Genomic DNA, 22,860 nt, shown 5'->3' with positions numbered 1-22,860 from the left:
CCTGTATCTGAGCTATTGAAGTCCTCAAATCGTGGTTTAAAGACTTCAAGGTGCAGAGAATCTTCCAGCAAGTGACCCGTGCCCCACACTGCAGAGGAAGGCGAAAAAACCCCAGGGCTTCTGCCAATCTGCCCTGGAGGAAAATCCTTCCCGACCCCAAATATGGCAATCAGCTAAACCCTGAGCATGTGGGCAAGACTCACCAGCCAGACACCCAGGAAAGAATTTTCTGTAGTAACTCAGATCCCACCCCATCTAACATCCCATCACAAGCCATTGAGCATATTTACCGCTAGTAGTCAGAGACGAATTAATTGCCAAAATTAGGCTATCCCATTATACCATCCCCTCCATAAACTTATCAAGCTTAGTCTTGAAACCAGATATGTCTTTTGCCCCCACTACTCCCCTTGGAAGGCTGTTCCAGAACTTCACTCCTCTGATGGTTAGAAACCTTCGTCTAATTTCAAGTCTAAACTTCCTGATAGCCAGTTTATATCCATTTGTTCTTGTGTCCACATTGGTACTGAGCTTAAATAATTCCTCTCCCTCCCTGGTATTTATTCCTGTGATATATTTATAAAGAGCAGTCATATCTCCCCTCAGCCTTCTTTTGGTTAGGCTAAACAAGCCAAGCTCTTTGAGTCTCCTTTCATATGACAGGTTTTCCATTCCTCGGATCATCCTAGTAGCCCTTCTCTGAACCTGTTCCAGTTTGAATTCATCCTTCTTAAACATGGGTGACCAGAACTGCACACAGTATTCCAGATGAGGTCTCACCAGTGCCTTGTATAACGGTACTAACACCTCCTTATCTCTATTTGAAATACCTTGCCTGATGCATCCCAAGACCGCATTAGCTTTTTTCATGGCCATATCACATTGGCGGCTCATAGTCATCCTGTGATCAATCAATACTCCGAGGTCCTTCTCCTCCTCTGTTACTTCCAACTGATGCCTCCCCAGCTTATAACAATAGTTCTTGTTATTAATCCCTAAATGCATGACCTTGCACTTTTCACTATTAAATTTCATCCTATTACTATTACTCCAGTTTACAAGGTTATCCAGATCTTCCTGTATGATATCCCGGTCCTTTTCTTAATGGCAATACCTCCCAGCTTTGTGTCATCCGCAAACTTTATTAGCACATTCCCACTTTTTGTGCCAAGGTCAGTAATAAAAAGATTAAATAAGATTGGTCCCAAAACCGATCCCTGAGGAACTCCACTACTAACCTCCCTCCAGTCTGACAATTCACCTTTCAGTACGACCCATTGTAGTCTCCCCTTTAACCAGTTCCTTATCCACCTTTCAATTTTCATATTGATCCCCATCTTTTCCAATTTAGCTAATAATTCCCCATATGGAACCATATCAAATGCCTTACTGAAATCGAGGTAAATTAGATCCACTGCATTTCCTTTGTCTAAAAAATCTGTTACCTTCTCAAAGAAGGAGATCAGGTTGGTTTGGCACGATCTACCTTTTGTAAAACCATGTTGTATTTTGTCCCAATTACCATTGACCTCAATGTCCTTGACTACTTTTTCCTTCAAAATTTTTTCCAAGACCTTGCATACTACAAATGTCAAACTGACAGGCCTGTAGTTGCCCGGATCACTTTTTTTTCCTTTCTTAAAGATAGGAACTATGTTAGCAATTCTCCAGTCATATGGTACAACCCCTGAGTTTACAGATTCAGTAAAAATTCTTGCAAATGAGCTTGCAATTTCATGTGCCAGTTCCTTTAATATTCTTGGATGAAGATTATCTGGGCCCCCTGATTTTGTCCCATTAAGCTGTTCGAGTTTGGCTTCTACCTCGGATGTGGTAATATCTACCTCCATATCCTCATTCCTATTTGTCATCCTACCATTATCCCTAAGCTCCTCATTAAATACTGAGGCAAAGTATTTGTTTAGATATTGGGCCATGCCTAGATTATCCTTAACCTCCACTCCATCCTCGGTATTTAGCGGTCCCACTTCTTCTTTCTTTGTTTTCTTCTTATTTATATGGCTATAGAACCTTTTACTATTGGTTTTAATTCCCTTTGCAAGCTCCAACTCTACATGGCTTTTGGCCTTTCTAACTTTATCCCTACATGTTCTGACCTCAATAAGGTAGCTTTCCTTGCTGATCACTCCCATCTTCCATTCCTTGTAGGCTTTCTGCTTTTCTTAATCACCTCTTTGAGATGCTTGCTCATCCAGCTTGGTCTACAACTCCTGCCTATGAATTTTTTCCCCTTTCTTGGGATGCAGGCTTCTGATAGTTTCTGCAACTTTGACTTGAAGTAATTCCAGGCTTCCTCCACCTTTAGAGCCCCAAGTTCTTCAGTCCAATCCACTTCCCTAACTAATTTCCTTAATTCTTTAAAGTTAGCCCTTTTGAAATAAAAAACCCTAGTCACAGATCTATTTTTGTTTATCCTTCCATTTAGTTTAAACTGAATTAGCTCATCTTTGATACCATCTAAGAGATGTCAGACAAGGGGGCTTTTCCTTCTAAAAACTCTCTCCAGCTAAAGGGAAAGGGAACAAGAAATCTTCTTAAAATGAAAGCCTTACTTAATGCTTTATATTTCAACTGCTTTAACTGTTTTTCCTTCTTCTCTATGTCTTTAATAAAAGGCTAAGGATTTTTAATGGTGTGTTTGCCATCGTACTAAGCAGGCTGAGGTCTCTGCATACTAAACCCTGAACCTTGTTTAATGCCGTTGAGTGTTGGACAGTGACTGGGTTATGTTAACGCCTTTGGCCCATTTATTCCATCTAAATTCATACAACAGCCCCTGCTCCTTTTTCACTCCATCCGCATTCACAGAGGCGGCCTGCATCCAGGACGCACCAATTTTGGTTCACTGATTTTTGGTTGCACGTTTCTCTTGTTTACCAAGCATGATCTTAACTCCTTGAGTTATATCAGGAGGCCTTTTTGTTTGGACTGATTCAGTCTGTCTCCCCTTTGCACCTTTTCCCATCAACATTTGTTGTTCTAGGTCATTGTGACATCTTATGAACTATCACCTAAGATCCAGGATGGTAGGTCAGGACCACACCATTTAACCAATCAAGCCCAGGCGCTCAATCAGGTTAAATTCTTGTGATTCTTGGGACAAACTGACATGCTCTTTGTGGTGCTGCTGCTGCCGCCAGGGTGAAGACGTCCTAGTCAGAAGCTCAGAACTCATCTATTCTGGGGAATTAACCAAAATCTCCCAGCCTCAAGCGAAGAGCCAACAGAGAATGTTCTTCCTCTTTGATCACCAGCTGGTCTGCTGTAAGAAGGTAACTTGAGGAGCCTGTCTCTACCTCTGTTGATTGATATGCCCACTGAAGTCAAATCCCACCTCAGTTCAGTTTTACTTTTTACATTAACCTCCCCAGAATAGCTTTAAAGAGGGTCAGTATGTAGGTTGGCAGGCTAAAGCTAGACATGTCTGTCTATCAGTCAGGGGGCTGGAGTTGTGTATGTGCATATACAGCATTTTTTTCCTGCCATGCTGGTCTACTGTGCACTTGATTGCAGATGATAAATGGAAGTAGCGGGCTCTTGACAGGCAGGTCTCCTGCAGTGAAAGAGGAATAGGGTGACCAGATGTCCCAATTTTATTGGGACAGTCCCGAATTTTGGGTCTTTTTCTTATATAGGCTCCTATTACCCTCCACCCCGTCCCGATTTTTCACACTTGCTGTCTGGTCACTCTAGAGAGGAAAGCTGGGCATTGGTTTTTGTAGGATCAGCGTGAGGCTTAATTTTAAAAAAATCAAATGCGTCAACATTGCCATCACTATTTTCGCCCTCATCTAACACAGTTGTCATCAGCAGGAATTTAGGGACAGATTACTGAAATGGTACCCAGAAGACAAAATGGCTGTGGCTGGGTATCTAATTTCCAGAACAATCAGTTCGGATACACTGCTCTCATAGGGAAAGCGTGGCATGTTACAGCTCCTATATTGGATTATAACGAACCCAAGGAGATGGCCTATTTAAATAACAGGAGGGATCACAGTCCTTAAAGCGGTCTGTCGTCCCTTTAGGGGCCAGACCCAAAGCCTACTGAAGTCAATGAGAGTCTTCCATTGACTTTGGCTTAGGCTCTAAGTAAGGATGGAACAACACATTTCACTTGGGATCTTGCCTTTTGGCACTTCCCCCTGGATGGGTAGTATTGAAAGATCAGTTTTGTATTTTCTTCAGGGGAAGCACAATGTGCCCCACAGACCCTTTCCTCCCCATATGTTGTTCTTTATTGAAAGCTCTTTCAGAGTTTGAGCTAATTCACAGGTCTGATTTTCAGGGTTGCTAAGCACTACAAGCTCCAGGTGATGTCAAAGAGCTCAGCACCACTGAAAACCAGGCCCCCACATCAGTAGGCCAAGCGTCACTTGGCTTGTTTTCATTGGGAATGCTGGCTGGTCACAGCTACATGTGTAAATGCAAAGACTCAGATGTGGTTGTGACCTAGTGCAAAGGGAGACAGGGCTCTTTCTACAGCACGTCAGAAGTGACCACACCAAAGCTTTTCACTGAGTGCATGACCCATTTCACTATACCCACAATTCCTTACTTCAAGTGACTTAAACTAATGAGGGCCTTGCCTTGGACACTAGTGCTGGCTGTATTTTTCACCAGCGAAATTAGCAGGAAAATCCAATCCTGCATTTTGTGGCTTCTTGAGATAGACTGTAGGGGCCAAATCCTGCTCCGTTACACTGTCCTAAATCTGGATAACAATGTTGACTAGTTGTCTGGCTTAGTAAGTACCCAGTGTCCCCGTGTCAGGGCAATGACAGGAACCTGTGCTTGCCTTTCAGACATCCTGGAAAGTGACAGTGAATTACAGAAGCACTCTAGTGCAGTTGATAGTAGTGGCAGCAGGGGTGAAAATAACTCCAGACACTTACCGGTATGGGGCCGGGGCCAGCTCCAACCCCCAGAAGGGGCGGAAGGGGCGGGGCTGGGGGGGGTCAGCATCCCCGAGCCAGCCCTTCCAGGCTGCCTGGCCCGCGCTGCCTGGGGCTCCAGTGGCAATTTAAAGGGCCTGGGGCTCTGGACGCCGCTGCTGCGGTAGTGACGTCCGGAGCCCCGGGCCCTTTTAAATCACCAGCCCCAGGGCAGCTGCTCCCTTTGCCCCTCCCCCGCCCATCGGTGGCCGAGGGGGGGCAAAAGGGGCAAGGACGTTAAAGCTCTGTAGGCTCCTTTGCCGCGGCAGCGCTTTAACGTTGCTGCGCTTCCCCAGTCGGTGGCCCTGCTGGTAGGGCTGCCGCAACGTTAAAGTGCTGCCACGACAAAAGACCGTCCTTAGAGCACTGCTGTGGCTGCACTTTAATGTCCCTGCTTCTTTTGCCTCCCCTGTGGGCAGCCCTGCCGGTACGGACCCTACTAGCAGGGCCGCCGATGGGGGAGGCAAAAGTGGCAGGGACATTATAACGCCGTGGCAGTGCTTTAATGTGGGCTGCATACGGGCCGGTGTGGGTTCTTACCAGTATGCCGTACCGGCTCACTTTCACCCCTGAGTGGCAGTACATATTATCACACTGCTATAAGTATAGTCCTGCCCAGACACATGCTCCATCAGCTACAGAAACTGTTCCTGGGCCCTACCAGCTTGTTCTAAGACTGCAGCCAGCATCAGAAAGTGAGTTCCAAAAAGCCACAGTCAGGGCGAAGAGGCCTAGGTGTCATTGCTTTTTCTCATAAGGCAGCAGTGCACATCAGCAAGGTAACAGGTCGTCTGTTGTGGCTAGGAAGAGAAAGGAATTGTGTGCATGGAAATTGGATATAGTTACAATGAAAATAATCTCTTTCAGGATCTCCTGCGCCGGGACATCCTCTATTATAAGAGTCGGATCAACATGGATGACATGGAAATAGTGGACGTGGAGGATGGGAAGGATAAGGACTTCAATATCAGTGTTAAAAATGCATTCAAGCTGCTCTGCAGGGACCCTGAGGAAGTCCACTTATTCTGTGCAAAAAAGCCTGAACAGAAACAGCGCTGGCTCAAGGCATTCGAGAATGAAAGGAAACAGGTTCAGCTTGACCAGGAAACTGGTATGGCAAGGCTGTCTGTCTAGCAGGGCCCTCCACCACGCTGAACACAAATGTGTGCAAATGCAATACATGCCCCTCCAGCCCAGGGCTGGGCTGCAGATGTATATATTTTGCATGATGTTTCTTTTCCCCTCTGCTCATCATACAAAGAATAGAGCAGAGAGCAAGCACTGAAATGAGGTCTCAGGGAGCTGCTAAATTCTTTTGCTTAGCCTGCTTGAACTATTAAATAGTAAGTTATGTTAGTTTTGAATTATTCTTCCCATTGGCAGGGTTAGAGACAGACTCGTCAATAGCCCAGCACAAGATTGATCCAGGATTCTATACATGACCACATGTTCTCTAGGGGGCAAATCCATCTCACTGTTTTCATACTTGGTCTAATGTGACTAGGGCCACACAAGCAGGGCCAACCCAGTGCACCAAGAGTGCAGGCCATTTGGTAGGCTGCCACTGACCATGCTAACCAAGGAGGCAGGGAGAACTGAGTGGGGGCGTAGCTGCCACAAAGTGAGGCACATGTTGCAATTGCTAAAAATTGGCAGCACGCCCTGGGCAGCATACACTCTCCCTCAGCGCCAGAGGCAATTCTGGCTGAATTCTACCCAGAATGTGTCCCGGGGCTCCTGCGGCAAGGTAGACCCCAATATGGGGCTGTGCCTGAAGAGCACAATCAAATCCATAGTGATGTGTTCATCCCCACACTTCCCTCTTCATGAGCCCCGCTGTTTGTAGGAGGAGCCCTAAGCGGTACAGCTGCTAACAGGTTCGGTTTTGTCTTTAAGGTTTTTCAATCACAGAGGTGCAGAAGAAGCAGGCGATGCTGAATGCCAACAAACAGCACCACACCGGAAAGCCTAAGGGTGAGTGTGGCCCTTTCTTTTTCTCCTAAGCACATCAGCACATCTAAAAAACTGACTTCAAATAAGCTTGGGCTGATCAATGCATTAATTGCCCCCTCCCCCGGCTTGTTCATCTTTGGGAGCTTGGTAAATGTTACTCTTCTCCTACCACTGGGGTGGTAGGTTTTAAGATCTTTATTCCAGTGGCACAGGGATCACTTGGTGTGGTGGGGGAAAAAAGTGGGCAGGGAAATTAATGAGAAGCAATTGCCCCTGTTTTAGCAATAGCCATTCTAATTTTCTGTCGCTCCGGGTTTATGGAGCCTAGGAACAAACCTGATCAAACTTAAGAGTAAAAAATACAAGCTGTAAATCGGATCAGCACATACAGTTCAGAAAACAAATGTTTTAGTGAAGTCACATTTAAATAAAAATCCAGATTCACTGATAAACGTGCCCCCCATTAAGCAATCTGAACTTGTCGATAAACAGGTGAGCAACGTTTCAGCATAACTTCCCAGTGACACTATTTTTGTTTATAACAATATTTACAGTTAGTTATTCTGCAGGTTAAGGTAGCATTTCAGTATTAAATAAAGAACACAGTGTTAAGAGTTAACCTCCAATTCAGATCCCAATAGGAGTCCATAGCTAAACACAATGCTAAGGAATCTCACAGCGACTGTAGACCTTGAAAATAAACCAGACTCTAGTGCCATCCAGTCAATATACCCTCTTAGCTGGATGGGAGATGTGACTTGTCACAAACTTTGATCCATCTCCCTACTCTTACAGCTAAGAGGGAAATGACTAAAGATTTCCACTGGTGGGTCTTGTTCCACTGGGGTTGAACTGGAATGTTAAAGATGGGGGTGACTAACACCTCACTAACTGCCTACTACCATATTGAGAGCTATTGTTCTCCTAGGTGAACTAGGAAATGCAGTTTTATGAGTATGTAATATTTTTGCTGGATCAAGCCCTTCATCACTGATGGATGAGAAAGAAAATACAGAGAAAGAGTCATGACAGGGAAGTAGGATCCTGGTGAAATTAATGGAACTGTCCGCAAGCTGTGGAAATTACTCAGCACTGTATTTTTCTATTGTCTCCCATTATATGGAAATTTTCCCCGAACAAGCTGATTTTACTGCATGTGATTAGTGTCAATCAAGTGACGCTAACAAAGTTCTGGGATAGGCCAGCTGATAGGCTCAGAGAGGTGGGAAATTGCAGTACAATTCCCAGCAGCTCTCACCAAGTTGAAGACTTGGCAGCCTCAGCTAAGCCAATGAGATTCAGCAACCCAATATTTCCTGGCTACAAGGGCCATTCTGTGTGTCTAATCATTGGTTCATATTCCAAAACCCCTAGTACAGTTCAAGGTAGCTAAATACAATTGGCAGCTTCTGTTTATGAGATTGTTGGATGGCATCTGGCTGGGGACTGGAATCCCCCCCTCAGCCCTAGAAGCCAGGTCTCTAAACAATTTGAATGGGGCAGCTTGCAGGAAGAATGACAAGAGGAGTTTTAGGGGAACTCTTGGGGAAGTGAAAAGGGTTTAGGTTGAGGTATTTGCGGGAGGGGCAGTCTCTCTCTGTGTATGTTTGTGTGGTATTTGGCACAGTGTTGGTGCTACCACAATAGAACAGTTAATTAAATACCCGCCCTTTGCTGTACATGGGGATTGGCAGATGCAGATGATGTGTTCTTCAACAGCGTCTGTAGGCACCCAGGACAGAAAGCAGCAGCCTAACACGGGAGGTTTAGCAGTAGCCGAAGGGAGGATGAGCTCTATGAGTTGCAGGGAAGTTTCCCCTCCTTATGCCTGTCCTGCCCTTCATCATGGACGCTGCCTCCAGGTGAAGATTCACAGAACTGCCCTGGGAAACCAGACTTTGTGGCTGCACTCCCTCTACTGTAGCTTGCCAAGGAATTCAGTCTCTTACCTTTCTATGGTTCCCTGGGTACTGTGTGGGGAATTAAACACAGGCTGGCAGTTTATTGCACAGTACTGCAAAAATCCAAGGACAGTTCAGCTATAATCCAGACTTGGAGCCAGATATTGCCACGTATCATGGGAGTTTGGAAACAGGAGCCAGATCCAGTTGGCATAGGCTGCCCAGTCTCTCTCTAGTGCAGTGAACCAAGGCCTGGTCTACACCGAAAACTTAGGTCAACCTAGCTAGGTCACTCAGGGATGTGAAAAATTTACCCGAGAGAAGTAGTTAAGCTGATCTGAGCCCCAGTGTAGACAGCACTAGGTTGATGGAGGAATTCTTTTGTTGACCTAGCTACCGCCTCTTGGATTAACTACAGTGATGGAAAAACCCCTTCCATTGTTACACAATGGCGCTACGGCTGCAGTGCCGTAGCTGTGCCATTATAGTGTCTGTAGTCTAGACAAGCCCCTAACTCCAAACACTACTGAACCCCAAGGGCTTCCAAATCCAGATCTATATCTAAATGCTGTGGACTGGGCCCACTGCTCAGTAAGACTTTGCAACGTTTAAACATTTACAAATACTTGCGTATTTACAACCTGCCACACAGGCTAATGTGCACAAGTGCAGGTCAGTTAACCAGTCTCCCAAGCATTCAGAATTGGGTGCTGTTTAAGTTTGTCAGCAGTAGAGCACTGTAATGGCATGTCTACACTGCAAAGAAAAATTCATGGCAGGCCCATACCAGTTGACTCGGGCTTGGGCTTTGCGGCTGTTTCATTGCAGTGTAGACTTCTGGGCTCGGGCTGCGAGGTGGGAGGGTCCCAGAGTTTGGGTGGTAGCTCGGAAGTCTACACTGCAATAAAACAGCCCCAAGAGCCTGAGTCGGCTGGTACGGCCTGCTGGGGGGTTTCCTTTGCAGTGTAGACATGCCTTAAGTGTCCAGCTTTGTCCTCGCATTGCTGCACGTGGCCGCAGGCAACATTCTGAGGGCATGCGAGCATCTCTGAATTCCAATCAACATTTGGGGCACTCCCAGACTATCAGCTTAATCCCCGAACTGCCTTTGGGGTTAGATAACTCAAAACAGAGTTATCTGTAACTGGCTGTTACTTATTATGGCTAACTCTGCCTCAGCTTTGAGAATGACTGTGTGGGAATCGGCCATGGGACTGTACCAGTCTAACGCTTGCTCTTCCCTGTCTCATGGTCTAAACAGCTGTCACCAGGCCCTACTATGACTTTCTGATGCGTCAGAAGCACCCTTCTCTGCCTACCAACCTCCCCCAGCAGCAAGTCTTCATGCTGGCAGAGCCCAAGCGCAAGCCCTCGAACTTCTGGCAGAACATCAGCAGGCTGACACCCTTTCGGAAGTGAGGGGCAGCTCCCTATTGTGCCTGAATCCCTTCTGAGAAAGCACTTTAGCCATCAGTTCCAGCTGACGGACCCCCGGCTCCTCCATCCCTCTGTTTGCAAAGGATGGCGCATGCTCCTTCCTTCCCTATTTATTCTGCAGACTGACTGTACTTGAATGGGTCCGAAGTGGGACACTGTGTTGCGTGTTTTTGTGCCAGTCAAAGTGAGCCAGCCCTGCACAACACTCGGGAGCCATACAAACCCCCAGGAAGAGATCACGACAGGATGGAGCCTGAACTGTTTTTCATCTTACCCTTGTTGTCAGCTGCATCTTGAACCAATCCTCCCAGCTGTGAACATTATTGCTGTCTGACAACTGCCAGAGAGACTCTAGCCTTCAGCCAACTTGGCTGCCCATGCAGAGATGGCAGTTTGTCCATTCCAACACCAGCCTGCTTGGTGTCTACTGAGCATGCTCAGAACCATGGTTCATTGTTGCTGATGTGATGCACTTTTGGGGGGACTAAACCCTTCCTTTTACTGCCCCAATCCCCGAGTTCATCTTCAAAGAAATGATCTTACTACATGTTTAACAGACTGATTAGCCTTTATTGGCACTCAGAGAAGGCAACAATGATGTCGCTGTGCCCTTTTTCTTTTCCTTAGGTCAACACACCGCCGAACCATAGTCCGTTAAATGGTGCCAATCAAACCCACAGCATGAGTGAAGTACATGCATCTTGCAACCTAGTTGATTTTCTTTGAGTTATGTAAAAAAAAAATGAGTTAGGAAAAAAATGTGCCTAAAATAAATACTGTTGTCAGCTCCTTAGACTCTTCCCACTGTCACTCTGCCATATTTCCTGGCCAATGAAAATGTTAAACGTTTGTAATGTGTTTATTTATGGCAAATACAGAACTGTGTATTTTGTAAGTTTGTAATCAGTCCTGTCAGATGTTGTTAACTTGATGCCTGTTCGTCTGTCTTTCTTTTTTTTGTTAACAAAAAACAAAGGCCAACATCTGCAAACTTAATTCCCTTAAGTCAAGGTCCTAACTCCACAGTTGAGCACCTTCATACAAAATGGATGGATTTTTCCAAACCAGAGAACACGTACAACCCCCCCCGCCCCCCATATCGAGGTGTATTCCAGGTCACCTGCACCACTGAAAAAAGAAATCAGGCCATTTATAAGGTGCCTAAATGTGGAATTAAGAGCTTAGCGGTAGGCACGCAGGTTTGTAAATTGTGGCCAAAAAGAATTCATTTAATCCTTGGTTAGTAAAAGGAAAGATTTGCCTTACAATAGTGAAAGAGTTAGAAGCCATAAGGACTGAATTCCATAGCTTAGGAGAAGTTGCAGGCGGTTGGAAGGAAAACACCCATTCATTCCAGCGTGTTGCTATTGTGAGTAAGCACTAACTGTCTGCAAAGCTCAGAGTTCCAATGTTTGCTGATACTGTAGCTGACTGAAGTCTGGTTATCCAGGGATATCTGAATTCAGTAGCATGTACAAAGTCATTCTTGCACTATATCTTTCCCCTCACCAGGGGCTACATTTAATTTCATAAAGAAACTTGTAAAAGTGACTTACAGCCAGTGTTTGTGTCTTACGCGTACATGTCTGTCGGTGTGGTCCTCGTTCGGCCTCCTCACAATCCTAGCTGCTTGTTTTCCTTGCTACATAGGTGGCCATGTGTCACTAGAGGTCACTCTGGAAGTGGCATCTTTCAAAGTCCTCCTGGGGATGGCATATCTGTTGAGAGATACAGAGGAACCTGGAAATATGCTAGTCAGTTGGAATTGAGTGCTCAAGGCTGCCAGTGGAATTAAAGGCCATCTTCCAAATTCCTGTCCTATCCCTTGACAGGTTACAGCACTGAATTTCCTGACATCAGCCGGGCACTTCAAAGCAAGTGCATCGTGGTGATGGACCGTTTCCCATCGATACATTGTATTTAAATAAGCTGCAGTGGATGCCTGAGCCCTGGATTTCTGTTTTGCCTCTCACTCCTGTGAGGAGTGAGATGGGGATGCCGTTCCAAGATGTAAAAAATTGCCTGAGAGAACTTATATGTAGCCATGCAGCAGCTGTATAGCCCAGTACAGAGACTGTCATGGGGTGTGGCCTTTCCGTGAACTTGCTGCAAAGGTCACCACCCTTTGTAACTGCAGACACACGCCCAATTTCCTCAGGCCCAGGAGACCCCTATTTTGCAATCCTCTCTTTGAATGTTGAACTTTTCAGCTGAAGGACAAATCTCTGCACAAGGTAATTTTTTCAAGTCATGGGGAAAGTGTAAGGTTTAAATTCCATGACGGAGCCAAATTTCAAAAGGGTCCTCAAAACTGGTCTTCTGATTGTCTGGGCAACACTGCACCAATTGCAGGAGCATAGTCTGTCACTTCTGCAAATGCATCTTCGACTACGGGTAAACAGGTCCCTTAGAAAACTTTACTATATTCAGAATAACATCCCCTGAAGACTATTGGTGTGAACAAACATTCCTTTTAATACTTGTCTGCAGTGTTGCCGTAACCGTGTTGGACCCAGGCTGTGAGATACACAAGGTAGGTGAGATAATAGCTTTTATTGGACCTAACTTGATTATGACACTTTGGTTACCTTCTCCAGACCTGAGGAAGAACTCTGTGAAGCTCAAAAACTTGTCTCTTCCACCAAAAGAAGTTGGTACAATGAGATGTTACACCTCACCCACCTCGTCTCATTTCTTTTAATAATCAGCTAGCCTAAGCTTACAGCAGGAAATATTTCATTTACTAATGCTTTGGCCTTTTGCTTCTCTTGGTTGCAATACCTGATGATAGTCTTCCTGCTGGTTTCCTCTTGCCCATCCAACTCTGTACTCCGACTCGCTATGGGAATCAGAACTAAGCTAGCTACAGTCACGTCCTAACACCAGGGCTGACTGGTTGGAGCACGCATGGTTTCACTGGCCACGAGTGGACATGGATTTTTTCCTCAGCCAGCCACTCTGCTAGAACCCAGGCATAGACTTGGCCCCTTAACAAAGACTTGCTAAGAAGAAATGTCTGTGCCAGCAGTTAGAGACCTACAAATGGATCTACCACTGGCCCGACTTTGTTCAGAGTAGGTCTAGATGGCATACTGATGAAAACACCTGCAGCAGCTGCTGCTGTTGAATGCTCAAGGCTAGTATGGTTTTTACTGAGCCTGTCTCTACATAAGCCAAAATCTGAAGCGTTATTCACTACTACTAACTTGCCCTAGGGACACCTAATGTGATCCTGCCTTGGGCTTTTAAGTACATAGTAGACTGTAAACATGCATGCCAAGGCCCTGTCTACGTTACGCCCTGTCTACATTTTCTAATCATGCCCCACTGTTGCTTACACAGGTGCCCCTGAGTTAGCAACCTAGGAAGCGCTCATGTAGCTGGGCAGCTGCACAGTTTTTTTTTAAAAGCGTGTCCTGAGTAGGTCTAACGACCATGGTACTAAACACCAACAGCAGCCTAACACCAGTCAGACCTGTTCAGCGCTGGCTTACCTGAGATTGTGTTAAAACCTGCAGCCATCACACTAGGGCCCCTAACGTTGCTAACACTGGTGGAGCTGAAGAAGCATTAGCAATGGTATTTTCAGTGAATGCTCCCACAGGGCCTCAGGATCTATGACTGGCATGATTACAAACCTTGTTAAGAAGTTGGGCTAGGTTGTATCTGCTCTAAACCCTCCATCATTGCTACCACTGCTAGAGGTGAATTATGTAGACCCCCCAGACTACTACAGCCACTTTCGAAATTGGCTTTCAACATGGTCACAAGCCCCTGTAGGGTGGGGGCCTGAAAATGTGACTTCATCCTAAAATTTTGACCCACTCATCATTCGCCTTGGTAACAATCCATTCCTCTGGGGTTAGTGCAGTAAATGTTCTGCCTGCTGCTTTATCACAGCAGTAACTATGTTACTGCTGCACCGGGCTTCATCTTTGAATACAAGCTTGCAATGGATGTCACATGAGTCATCGTTCCCCATACACGTACTGCCTTTAGGTTCACGTGGCTAGGGAACTGAATCACATTTTAGCAATGGAATTACTCACAGAAATCAGGATGGTAGAAAAGGGCCCTTTATCCACCAATTAGAAGAGGATTCACGCTGATCTCCCAGTGTCCTAGTTCATTTAACTGAGCTGATGGTGATTTCCTGCCTTGAAGCATCCTTGCGGCATTCAGGTTGCCACACTTCACTCCACAGGATTATCACAGCCAGAGCTGGATTGTGTTGCAGAAACATTCGGCTTGACAGAAGGCACTGTTCTTTTTCTGTTTACCCTTCGTGTCTGCATCTCTTCTCCTTTCCCCCTACCTCCCACAATATGTCTGTTTTGATTGGCCAGGAAGAAAATAGGTTGGCATGTAAGTGATGATTTTCTGACCATGACTGTTTCATGATACATAGTCTGGGGAGCTGGTTTGTCCTGGTTTTAAACTCAGTTTTAATTTCTAAAGCCAATCAGCCTTGGGATGTAGGCCAACTTCGTACACTGGTATAAATTGCGGTAATTCCACTGAAGTATAGAACCAGTCTAAGGGAGAGAAGGAGTCTTGAAAAAACAATTTTTTAAGTGACTTGCTGTCCTATTGTCCTCATAGACATACTCTGAAGAGTTTAACTGTTTTACTTGTCTTGGTTCACACCTAGTTAGCGCACACTACAACTATTTGTGAAGAGAATCCTTTTCTAGACATCTCTTTTCTAATAGGTGCCAAGATAGATTAGTGCCGCCAAATGGTGTCCCTTTTTATGTATTGTATTGAGTACTTGTAATTTATTTCTGGTAGAGAGGGGTGTTCTGCTTAAATGTTTGCTGTCATTGGTAATATTTAAAAGTTCCTTCAGCTGTAATTTTGGCCTTGTAAGAAACATCAGAGCCTAGAGGCTGACTTCAGTTTAAGCCTAGCATTAGGGATACATATTGGTCACATTGAAGAAAACAGGAGCTTTGCCGTTGAGTAGAATCAGGGTTTAGCTCTATATTCAGTGGAGTTCCAGGATTGACAGTTGTATGATCGAGACAAGGATCTGACTCATTTTTTTTCCAAGATTTCTTCCCATGCACCAACATGTGTATATACGATATAGCAAATTCATATAGCAGCTAATGGATAGAAACCAGTTTATGTGGGCAGAATGTTAACAAGTAATTGTCATCCCTTGTCTTATTTTATATCCCGTAATAATTCAGTGTTCTCTAATCATACAAGACCTATTCCTTCATGAATGGACCATTGTGTTATCAGATACCTGTATATTAAATAGACTGGTTTGCTATGATTAAAGTCAGAAATTTTCTCCTGCATTATTGGGTAAAGGTCAAAATGACACAATCATCCACATTCTAAAGGTGAGTTTTATTTTCTCCTCCCACCCTGGAGCCTGATACTTGGAGTATCAAGGAGTTGTCATTCAGTTTACACTGCCAACATTAGAAAAAACTGGGTTGGAGGGGGGAAGTGTTTGTATATACCCAGCAGATTTAAGAACATTATCTACTTTCTTAACAGTGGGACATGTTCAGAGGAAAAGCAACAGTTCAGTGGAAAAGAGTTGCTTTTTCTTCAAGCAGTCACCAATGATTATTTAACATAGTTGGAGGGGGAAAGTGGTATGAACAATTATGCCCGAGATTGTTGTTGTTTGTATTGCAGTAGCCACCTAGAGGCCAGGACCAGATTGTGCTAGGCACTTTATAAACATAACAAGAATTTTGGCGATCCCAGCAGGGACCTAGGGGCTAGTCTTTCTCCTCCAGAGATGAGCCTAGCACCTTTGCAAACATAGAAATCTGTATTTTCACATGCCAGTCCTATCTGGACAGGAGCGCCTGTCTTTAATGTCAGTGGCCCATTCAAGATTGCAGACCAGACTGCAGACCAAAGAGTCTACTCCTCCATGTACTGCAAAACTGGGTTACTCACTTGAGAAAGATAAGAGGGATTTGGCCTGGCTTAGAATTTTTCTGAGCTGTTATCTTGGGAAAATGCTTGCCATCTGGTTTTTAGTGAGAAAATTCAGTGTGCTCACCAAGTGGGAACTCCCTGTCAGAAGCTACAGAAAAAAATATGCATTAATATTAGAGTACAACTGATCCAGACATTACTTATGGTGGAGGGGAGGAGGGGGAATGGTTTAAATGTGTGAATTAGTTAAAAGACTGCATGAGAAGTTCTTGAAGTAGCCAGTGTAATGTGGACTTTGTGTGGTTACCAAGAAATCTCTCTTTTGTTTAGAACATCTGACTGACTGATCTTCCCACGTCAGCTCACTAGCTGGGAATAATGACTATGTGGTCTGAAAATGTTAGAGTAGGTGCTGGAGCCAGACCTAAGCTTCATTGTTCCATAGGTTTACCACAACTTTTGGAAGATGTACTTTCGAATGAGACTTCCTACCAGAGCAAATGCAAAGAAAATAATGAACTGATAAATTTCCATGGCAAATAGGACCTGAACTTTTAGATGAATCTGCATAGTCTAAGTAGTGGAGCTTTTTGGTTTTGTGCTGCAGCTGAAGAACATGGAAAAGACTCTCCCTCCTTTTGCTCTTGTCGATTTCAAAAAAGCATATTCCCCATAGGTAAAGAGTTGACAGTTCCAATTGCTCAAGATGCATCATGCTGCAACCCTTGCATCCCATGAATTGTGACCCTGCGATGCAGCCAATTTTGAAGAGTCACCACACAGTTAGATGTCCAGCTTGAGGCCCATTGGGCCCGTGACTTTGAGAAGTGCTTCACTTAATAATAGCTGTGGTGTCAGGAAGCCGGGCCCCAAGGGGTCGAGTTGGTCACCCAAAAATGTAGACAAATAAAAGTAAGAGGCGCTTTTGACTAACTTTGTGACTTCATAAGCAGAAATTTCCACTCCCGGTTTAGTAGTCTGGGGCGTTTGCTGTTACTCTATCCTCTCTGGAAAACTAAGGGTTTTAATTTTGCGAACTGAAGGAAAGTATTAGGGCCTGAAGTTGCCCCCACTGAATTGCTATTTGGTGGCAGCAGGATTAGATCCTTTACTAGCAGTGGAATTAAGTATGTATGGCAAAGCACTGTTGGTGGGTTATATTTTCAGTGAAACATCCATTATATTGATTGCCTGGGATTCACATTTTTTTTTGTTTTAATTAAAACAAACTGATCCCGTGAAATAGATTGCTTTGTGCCAGGGCTAATGCAAATATCAACGTGCTAACACATCTAATTTTACCATGTTCTTGCAACTACCTCTGTTTGCATTGCTCTCTTGGCAAGCTTAGCCACATGCCTGCTAATGAGGATTATTGCATCATGTTAAATGTTTGAACAGGGAGTGTGAGATTGCAATAACTTTTAGTGCTCTAAGAACAGCCCTTTCTGCTCATATTTCTGCTTTAAACACTCAGGTCTAATCCTGCAGCCCCTCCTCTCTAATGGCCCAATGGAACCTAATGGGACCAAATATAATTATTCCAACACAAAGATGGTCCCTGCCCCACAAAGTTTGCAGTGCTAAGCGGGGCTGCAGGATCAGGCAGTTTGTAAGTAATGGATTAAAGAATAAGCTCTTGAGTTGATAGATTTTAATTTAAAAATAAGTAAAGTGTTTGGGACGCCCATGTGAGATGCAATGCTTTATTTACCTAGTTGGGGGTGGGGGTTGGGGAATCAATTCCTCAAAGCAGCAGAGAGAAAATCAGTGCAACTCATTTCAGTCACCACTTGCTGCAACTCCACCATTTCATAATTTCATTCCAAAGTGAACCAAAAACATTACTTGGCAGGAACTAGGGTTACCATATTTCCTCATTAAAAAAAGAGGACACTCCACGGGGCCCTGGCCCCGCCCCTTCCCCACCCCGGCCCAACTCTGCCCCTTCCCCGCCCCAACTCCGCCCCTTCCCCAAAGTCCCCGCCCCAACTCCGCCCTCTCCCCTGAGCACCACTCATTCTCCCTCCTCCCTCCCAGCCGCAAAACAGCTGCCCGAGTGCTACCGGCTTCACGGTTTGCCGGGCAGCCCCCAGACCTCCAGACCCTGCGCCCCTGGCCGGGCGCTTCCCCTCCCAGGCTCCGGCTGCGCTGGGGAAGCGCCCGGCCGGGGGCACAGGATCTGGAGGTCTGGGGGCTGCCCGGCAAACCGTGAAGCCGGTAGCGCTCGGGCAGCTCGGCTCTTCAGCTACACAGAGCTGAGGTGTCTGGGGGGAGCAGCAGCAGCTGCCGCGGGGGAATCCGCCTGCAGCTCGCAGCCTGCGGGAGCCGCAAGGTAAGCAGGGGACTGGGGCAGGGATGCCGGCAAAGCTATTTTCCCGGACATGTTCAGCTTTTTGGCAATTCCCCCCGGACGGGGATTTGAGGACCAAAAAGCCGGACATGTCCAGGAAAAAACGGATGTATGGTAACCCTACCTAACTGCCCCCCAGGACTCCACCCCCTACCTAAGCCTCCCTGCTCCTTGTCCCCTGACTGCCCCCTCCTGAGACCTTCCCCCCCATCCTAACTGATCCCCTAGGACCCTACCCCCTACCTGTCCCCTGACTGCCCCAACCCTTATCCACACCCCCACCCCCAGACAGACACCAGGGACTCCCACGCCCCATCCAACCACTCCCCACCCCCTGACAGCCCCCCCCCCAGAACTCCCGACCCATCTAAACCCCTCTGCTCCCTGTCCCCTGACTGCCCCCTCCTGGGACCCCTGCTCCTAACTGCCCTCCAGAACCCCACCCCCTACCTAAGCCTCCCTGTTCCTTGTCCCCAAACTGCCCCCTCCTGAGACCCCCCCCACCCTAACTGCCCCCCTAGGATCCTACCCCCTACCTGTCCCCTGACTGCCCAAAACCTTACACCCCCAACCCCCAGACAGCCCCCCCTCCGCACTCCCGACCCATCCAACCCTGCTCCCTGTCTCTTGACTGCCCCCTCCAGAATCTCCCTGCCCCTTCTCCGACCCCCTGTCCCCCTTACCGTGCCGCTCAGAACAGCATGTCGGGCTCCACGCGCAGCCCGACACGCTGCCGCGCTCCCCCACGGACTGGGCAGGGGGAGGAGCTCCAGACTGCCTGTCAAGGCTGTATCCCCACTTTGAACTTTAGGGTACAAGTGTGGGGGCCTGCATGAGGACTTCTAAGCTTAACTACCAGCTTAGATCTGGTCCGCTGCCACCATTCCCACAAGCTAATTCCCTTCCCTGGGAAGCTTTGAGAAACCTTTCACCAATTCCCTGGTGAATACAGATCCAAACCCCTTGGATCTTAAAACAAGGAGAAATTGACCCTTCCCCCCTCCTTCCTTTCACCAACTCCTGGTGAATACAGATCCAACTCCCTTGGATCTAAAAACAAGGAAAAATCAATCAGGTTCTTAAAAAGAAGGCTTTTAATTAAAGAAAAAGGTAAAAATCATCTCTGTAAAATCAGTATGGAAAATAACTTTACAGGGTAATCAAACTTAAAGAGCTCAGAGGACCCCCCTCTAGTCTCAGGTTCAAAGTACAGCAAAGAAAGATAAACACTCTAGTAAAAGGTACATTTACAAGTTGAGAAAACAAAGTAATACTAAGACGCCTTGCCTGGCTTTTTACTTACAAGTTTGAAATATGAGAGACTTATTTAGAAAGATGGGGAGAACCTGGATTGATGTCTGGTCCCTCTCAGTCCCAAGAGCGAACGACCCCTTAAACAAAGAGCACAAACAAAAGCCTCCCCCCCCAAGATTTGAAAGTATCTTGTCCCCTTATTGGTCCTTTGGGTCAGGTGTCAGCCAGGTTAACCGAGCTTCTTAACCCTTTACAGGTAAATGATTTTGGAGTCTCTGGCCAGGAGGGATTTTATAGTACTGTACACAGGAGAGCTGTTACCCTTCCCTTTATAGTTATGACACTGCCGGAGGCCCGAATGTCCGGCGATCTGCACATGCAGGGAGGGAGTGATCTCAGCTGCAGGGGAGAGGAGGGGGAAGCGGAGGAGGGGCTCTCTCTGGCTGCTGGAGCCCAGTGCAAGTGGCACCATCCGGCCGGCTGCCCTGTCAGCCACGCGCGCTCTGCAAGGGGGGGAAGTCCAGACATTTACAAATTCCCCCCGGACGCTATTTTTAACTCAGAAAAGCCAGACATGTCCGGGGGAATCCGGACGAATGGTAACCCTACAGGAACCAAAGTGTCCACATCTGCATTTCCATCACATGCTGCTTCAGAGGACTGCTGTGTACAGGTTCCGTTTTGGGGGGAGATGGAGGGGGGTTGCGTACAGCATGTTTAAAGTGTACATTTCTGAGCGACAAACTCTATTTCACTTGTGTTTTCTGTGTTAGCCGCTGCATAATTTCAGACTCATGAGAAGCAAAAGAATTCTGGTTTCCTGGCCTGGCTTATATCCACTCACTATCCACAGCTTGCAATCTCCTTCCTGGTGTGGGATTGACATCTCGCATCACATTTAATCCTTCTACCCCGTCTCCTGTCTCCTTCAATAATCATGAGCTGTGATATAAAAAAAAAGCATGGTTTTGACAGGGACTGTGTTCTGCTGAAGGCTGCTTGTCCTGCTTACTTAGGCTAGGTCTACACTACAGGGGGGGTCGACCTAAGATACGCAACTTTAACTACGCGAATAGCATAGCTAAAGTTGCGTATTTTAGGTCGACTTACCTGGCTGTGAGGACGGCGGCGAGTCGACCGCTGCCACTCCCCCGTCGACTCCGCTTCCGCCTCTCGCTGCGGTGGAGTTCCGGAGTCAACGGCAGAGCGATCGGGGATCGATTTTATCACATCTACACTAGACGCAATAAATCGATCCCCGATAGATCGATCGCTACCCACCGATCCGGAGGGTAGTGAAGACGTGCCCTTAGATTCACTGTCATTTTTGTCCCTGCAACTACTTTGTACTTCCCCCCAGTACATGGTGGGCTGTTATTCGGCAGCGCTCTCCTAGCAATGCAACTCTCTGCACTGTTTTAGAGCCCAATGGGTGGCACATGTATGATCCTTGACCGAGACATGTACATACCTCCACGTGCGAATGGCTGTTCACATATGCACTCGAGAAATGGGACAAGAACAAGGTGTCCACATTTCCGCCTGTCCACTTTTGTACTTTCCACACAAGTGGCCTAAAACCAATAAACCAAGCAAACATCAAACGCTGCCTGTGAATCTAGGGGGTCGAGGGGGGCAATGATTCTGTTTGGGATTCTCCCAGAGTTGTTTACCTAGAGGGACAAAGGGCTGCTTGCTTGGTTCCATGGTTCGTCCCACGAGATCATACCATAGCACTGCAGTTGTTGTCAGCAATGAAATCACTGGTTTCCTGCAAATGCTCTTCTCAGCAAGGGTTCTGGAGAGTGATCTGCCCAACTGAAAGCTATTTGACTTTTTAATTGCAACACCAGTGTTGCCGACTAATTTCTGTGTAAGGGCTGACAGGCACTTAGGGCATGGCTACACTTGCAGATGTAGAGTGCTTTGAGTTAAACCAGCCTTCAGAGAGTGCAGTAGGGAAAGCACTGCAGTCTGTCCACACTGACAGCTGCACGCGCACTGGCGTGGCCACATTAGCAGCTCTTGCAACTGCCACAGGGAGCAGTGCATTGTGGTAGCTATCCCAGCATGCAAGTGGCTGCAACGTGCTTTTCAAATGGCGGGGTGGGGTGGAGTGTGACAGGGAGTGTGTTGTGTGTATGTGGGGGGAGAGAGTGTGTTTTTGGGGGGCTGAGAGTATGTCAGCATGCTGTCTTGTAAGTTCAGACAGCAGCAGATCCCCACTCCCCTCCCCCGCCTCTCTCTCTCTCACACACAGCACTCCACATTATGGGACGTTTCCGGAGGCTGATCAGAGTGCAGTAATCCAACACCTCGTTCACATGATGCTGGGGCACTCCAGTGAAGGCGCATCAAATGTTATTCTACTTGCCGAGGTGGAGTACCAGGAGCGCTCTAGCCGTGGAGTCAGAGCGCTCTACGTGCCTTGCCAGGGTGGACAGGTAGTGAGCTAGTGCGCCCGGGGCTGCTTTAATGTGCTGTAATTCGCAAGTGTAGCCAAGCCCTTAAAGGGTTAATGTTGCAGGGCTCACTCTACTGAGAAGTACTGCTAACTATCCATGATAAAGCACTTACCTCTGTTCTAAGACTGCGCAGATGCCCCTCGATGCTCCCTGCTCCTGTCTGCATAGTGTCACAACTGGCTGGATCCTACTGCCAGACACAGGGGAGAAGCCCCCATTACAGGCTGTGTTGCCAGGACTGAACTGAAAGAAAGAGGCAGCATTTCCTCATATGCATGCCCAGAGAAACAGAACCCCTAACATCACAGAAATCATGCAGCTAGTCCAAGCAGATGCAGGTGATGGTCTCTGAGAGAACAAGGAAGTGAAGATAGCATTCCTGGGTGAAATGGCCTTATTGGACACTGATACAGAGCTGCCTGATCCCTGGACTGGTGAAAGAGAACTAGAGAGAAAAAAACAAAACATCCGCAATAGAGAATGTTAGAACTGCCAGTGTCTGATGGTGCAAATGCTGAGAATTAATTTTTCCTCTATCATCACAATCTCACTTTGGTCAAGAAGTTCTAAATGGAGAGGCAGTTAGACTAATTAACCATTGGAACAATTTACCAAAAGTCATGGTGGATTCT

General features: G+C 46.6%; 1 protein-coding gene across 3 annotated transcripts in view; it reads left to right on the top strand.

The window, feature by feature from the left end:
• The window catches only part of ARHGEF4 (Rho guanine nucleotide exchange factor 4), a 69,021-nt gene extending 58,793 nt beyond the window's left edge, over positions 1-10,228 (top strand). For 2 of the 3 annotated variants that reach the window (XM_065410712.1, XM_065410710.1), the window contains 4 exons: positions 3,162-3,293; positions 5,823-6,066; positions 6,852-6,938; positions 10,071-10,228. In XM_065410712.1, the coding sequence (XP_065266784.1) occupies positions 3,162-3,293; positions 5,823-6,066; positions 6,852-6,938; positions 10,071-10,228 (621 nt within the window). The remainder of the gene's footprint in view (positions 1-3,161; positions 3,294-5,822; positions 6,067-6,851; positions 6,939-10,070) is intronic. The other variant, XM_065410711.1, reaches the window with a different exon arrangement.
• Positions 10,229-22,860: the final 12,632 nt, after the last annotated feature.

This window comes from Emys orbicularis, chromosome 9 (genome assembly GCF_028017835.1).
Source record: "Emys orbicularis isolate rEmyOrb1 chromosome 9, rEmyOrb1.hap1, whole genome shotgun sequence".
NCBI lineage: Eukaryota > Metazoa > Chordata > Testudines > Emydidae > Emys > Emys orbicularis.
Note: the sequence above shows the minus strand (reverse complement) of the source record. Positions and strands in the feature narration are given on the sequence as shown.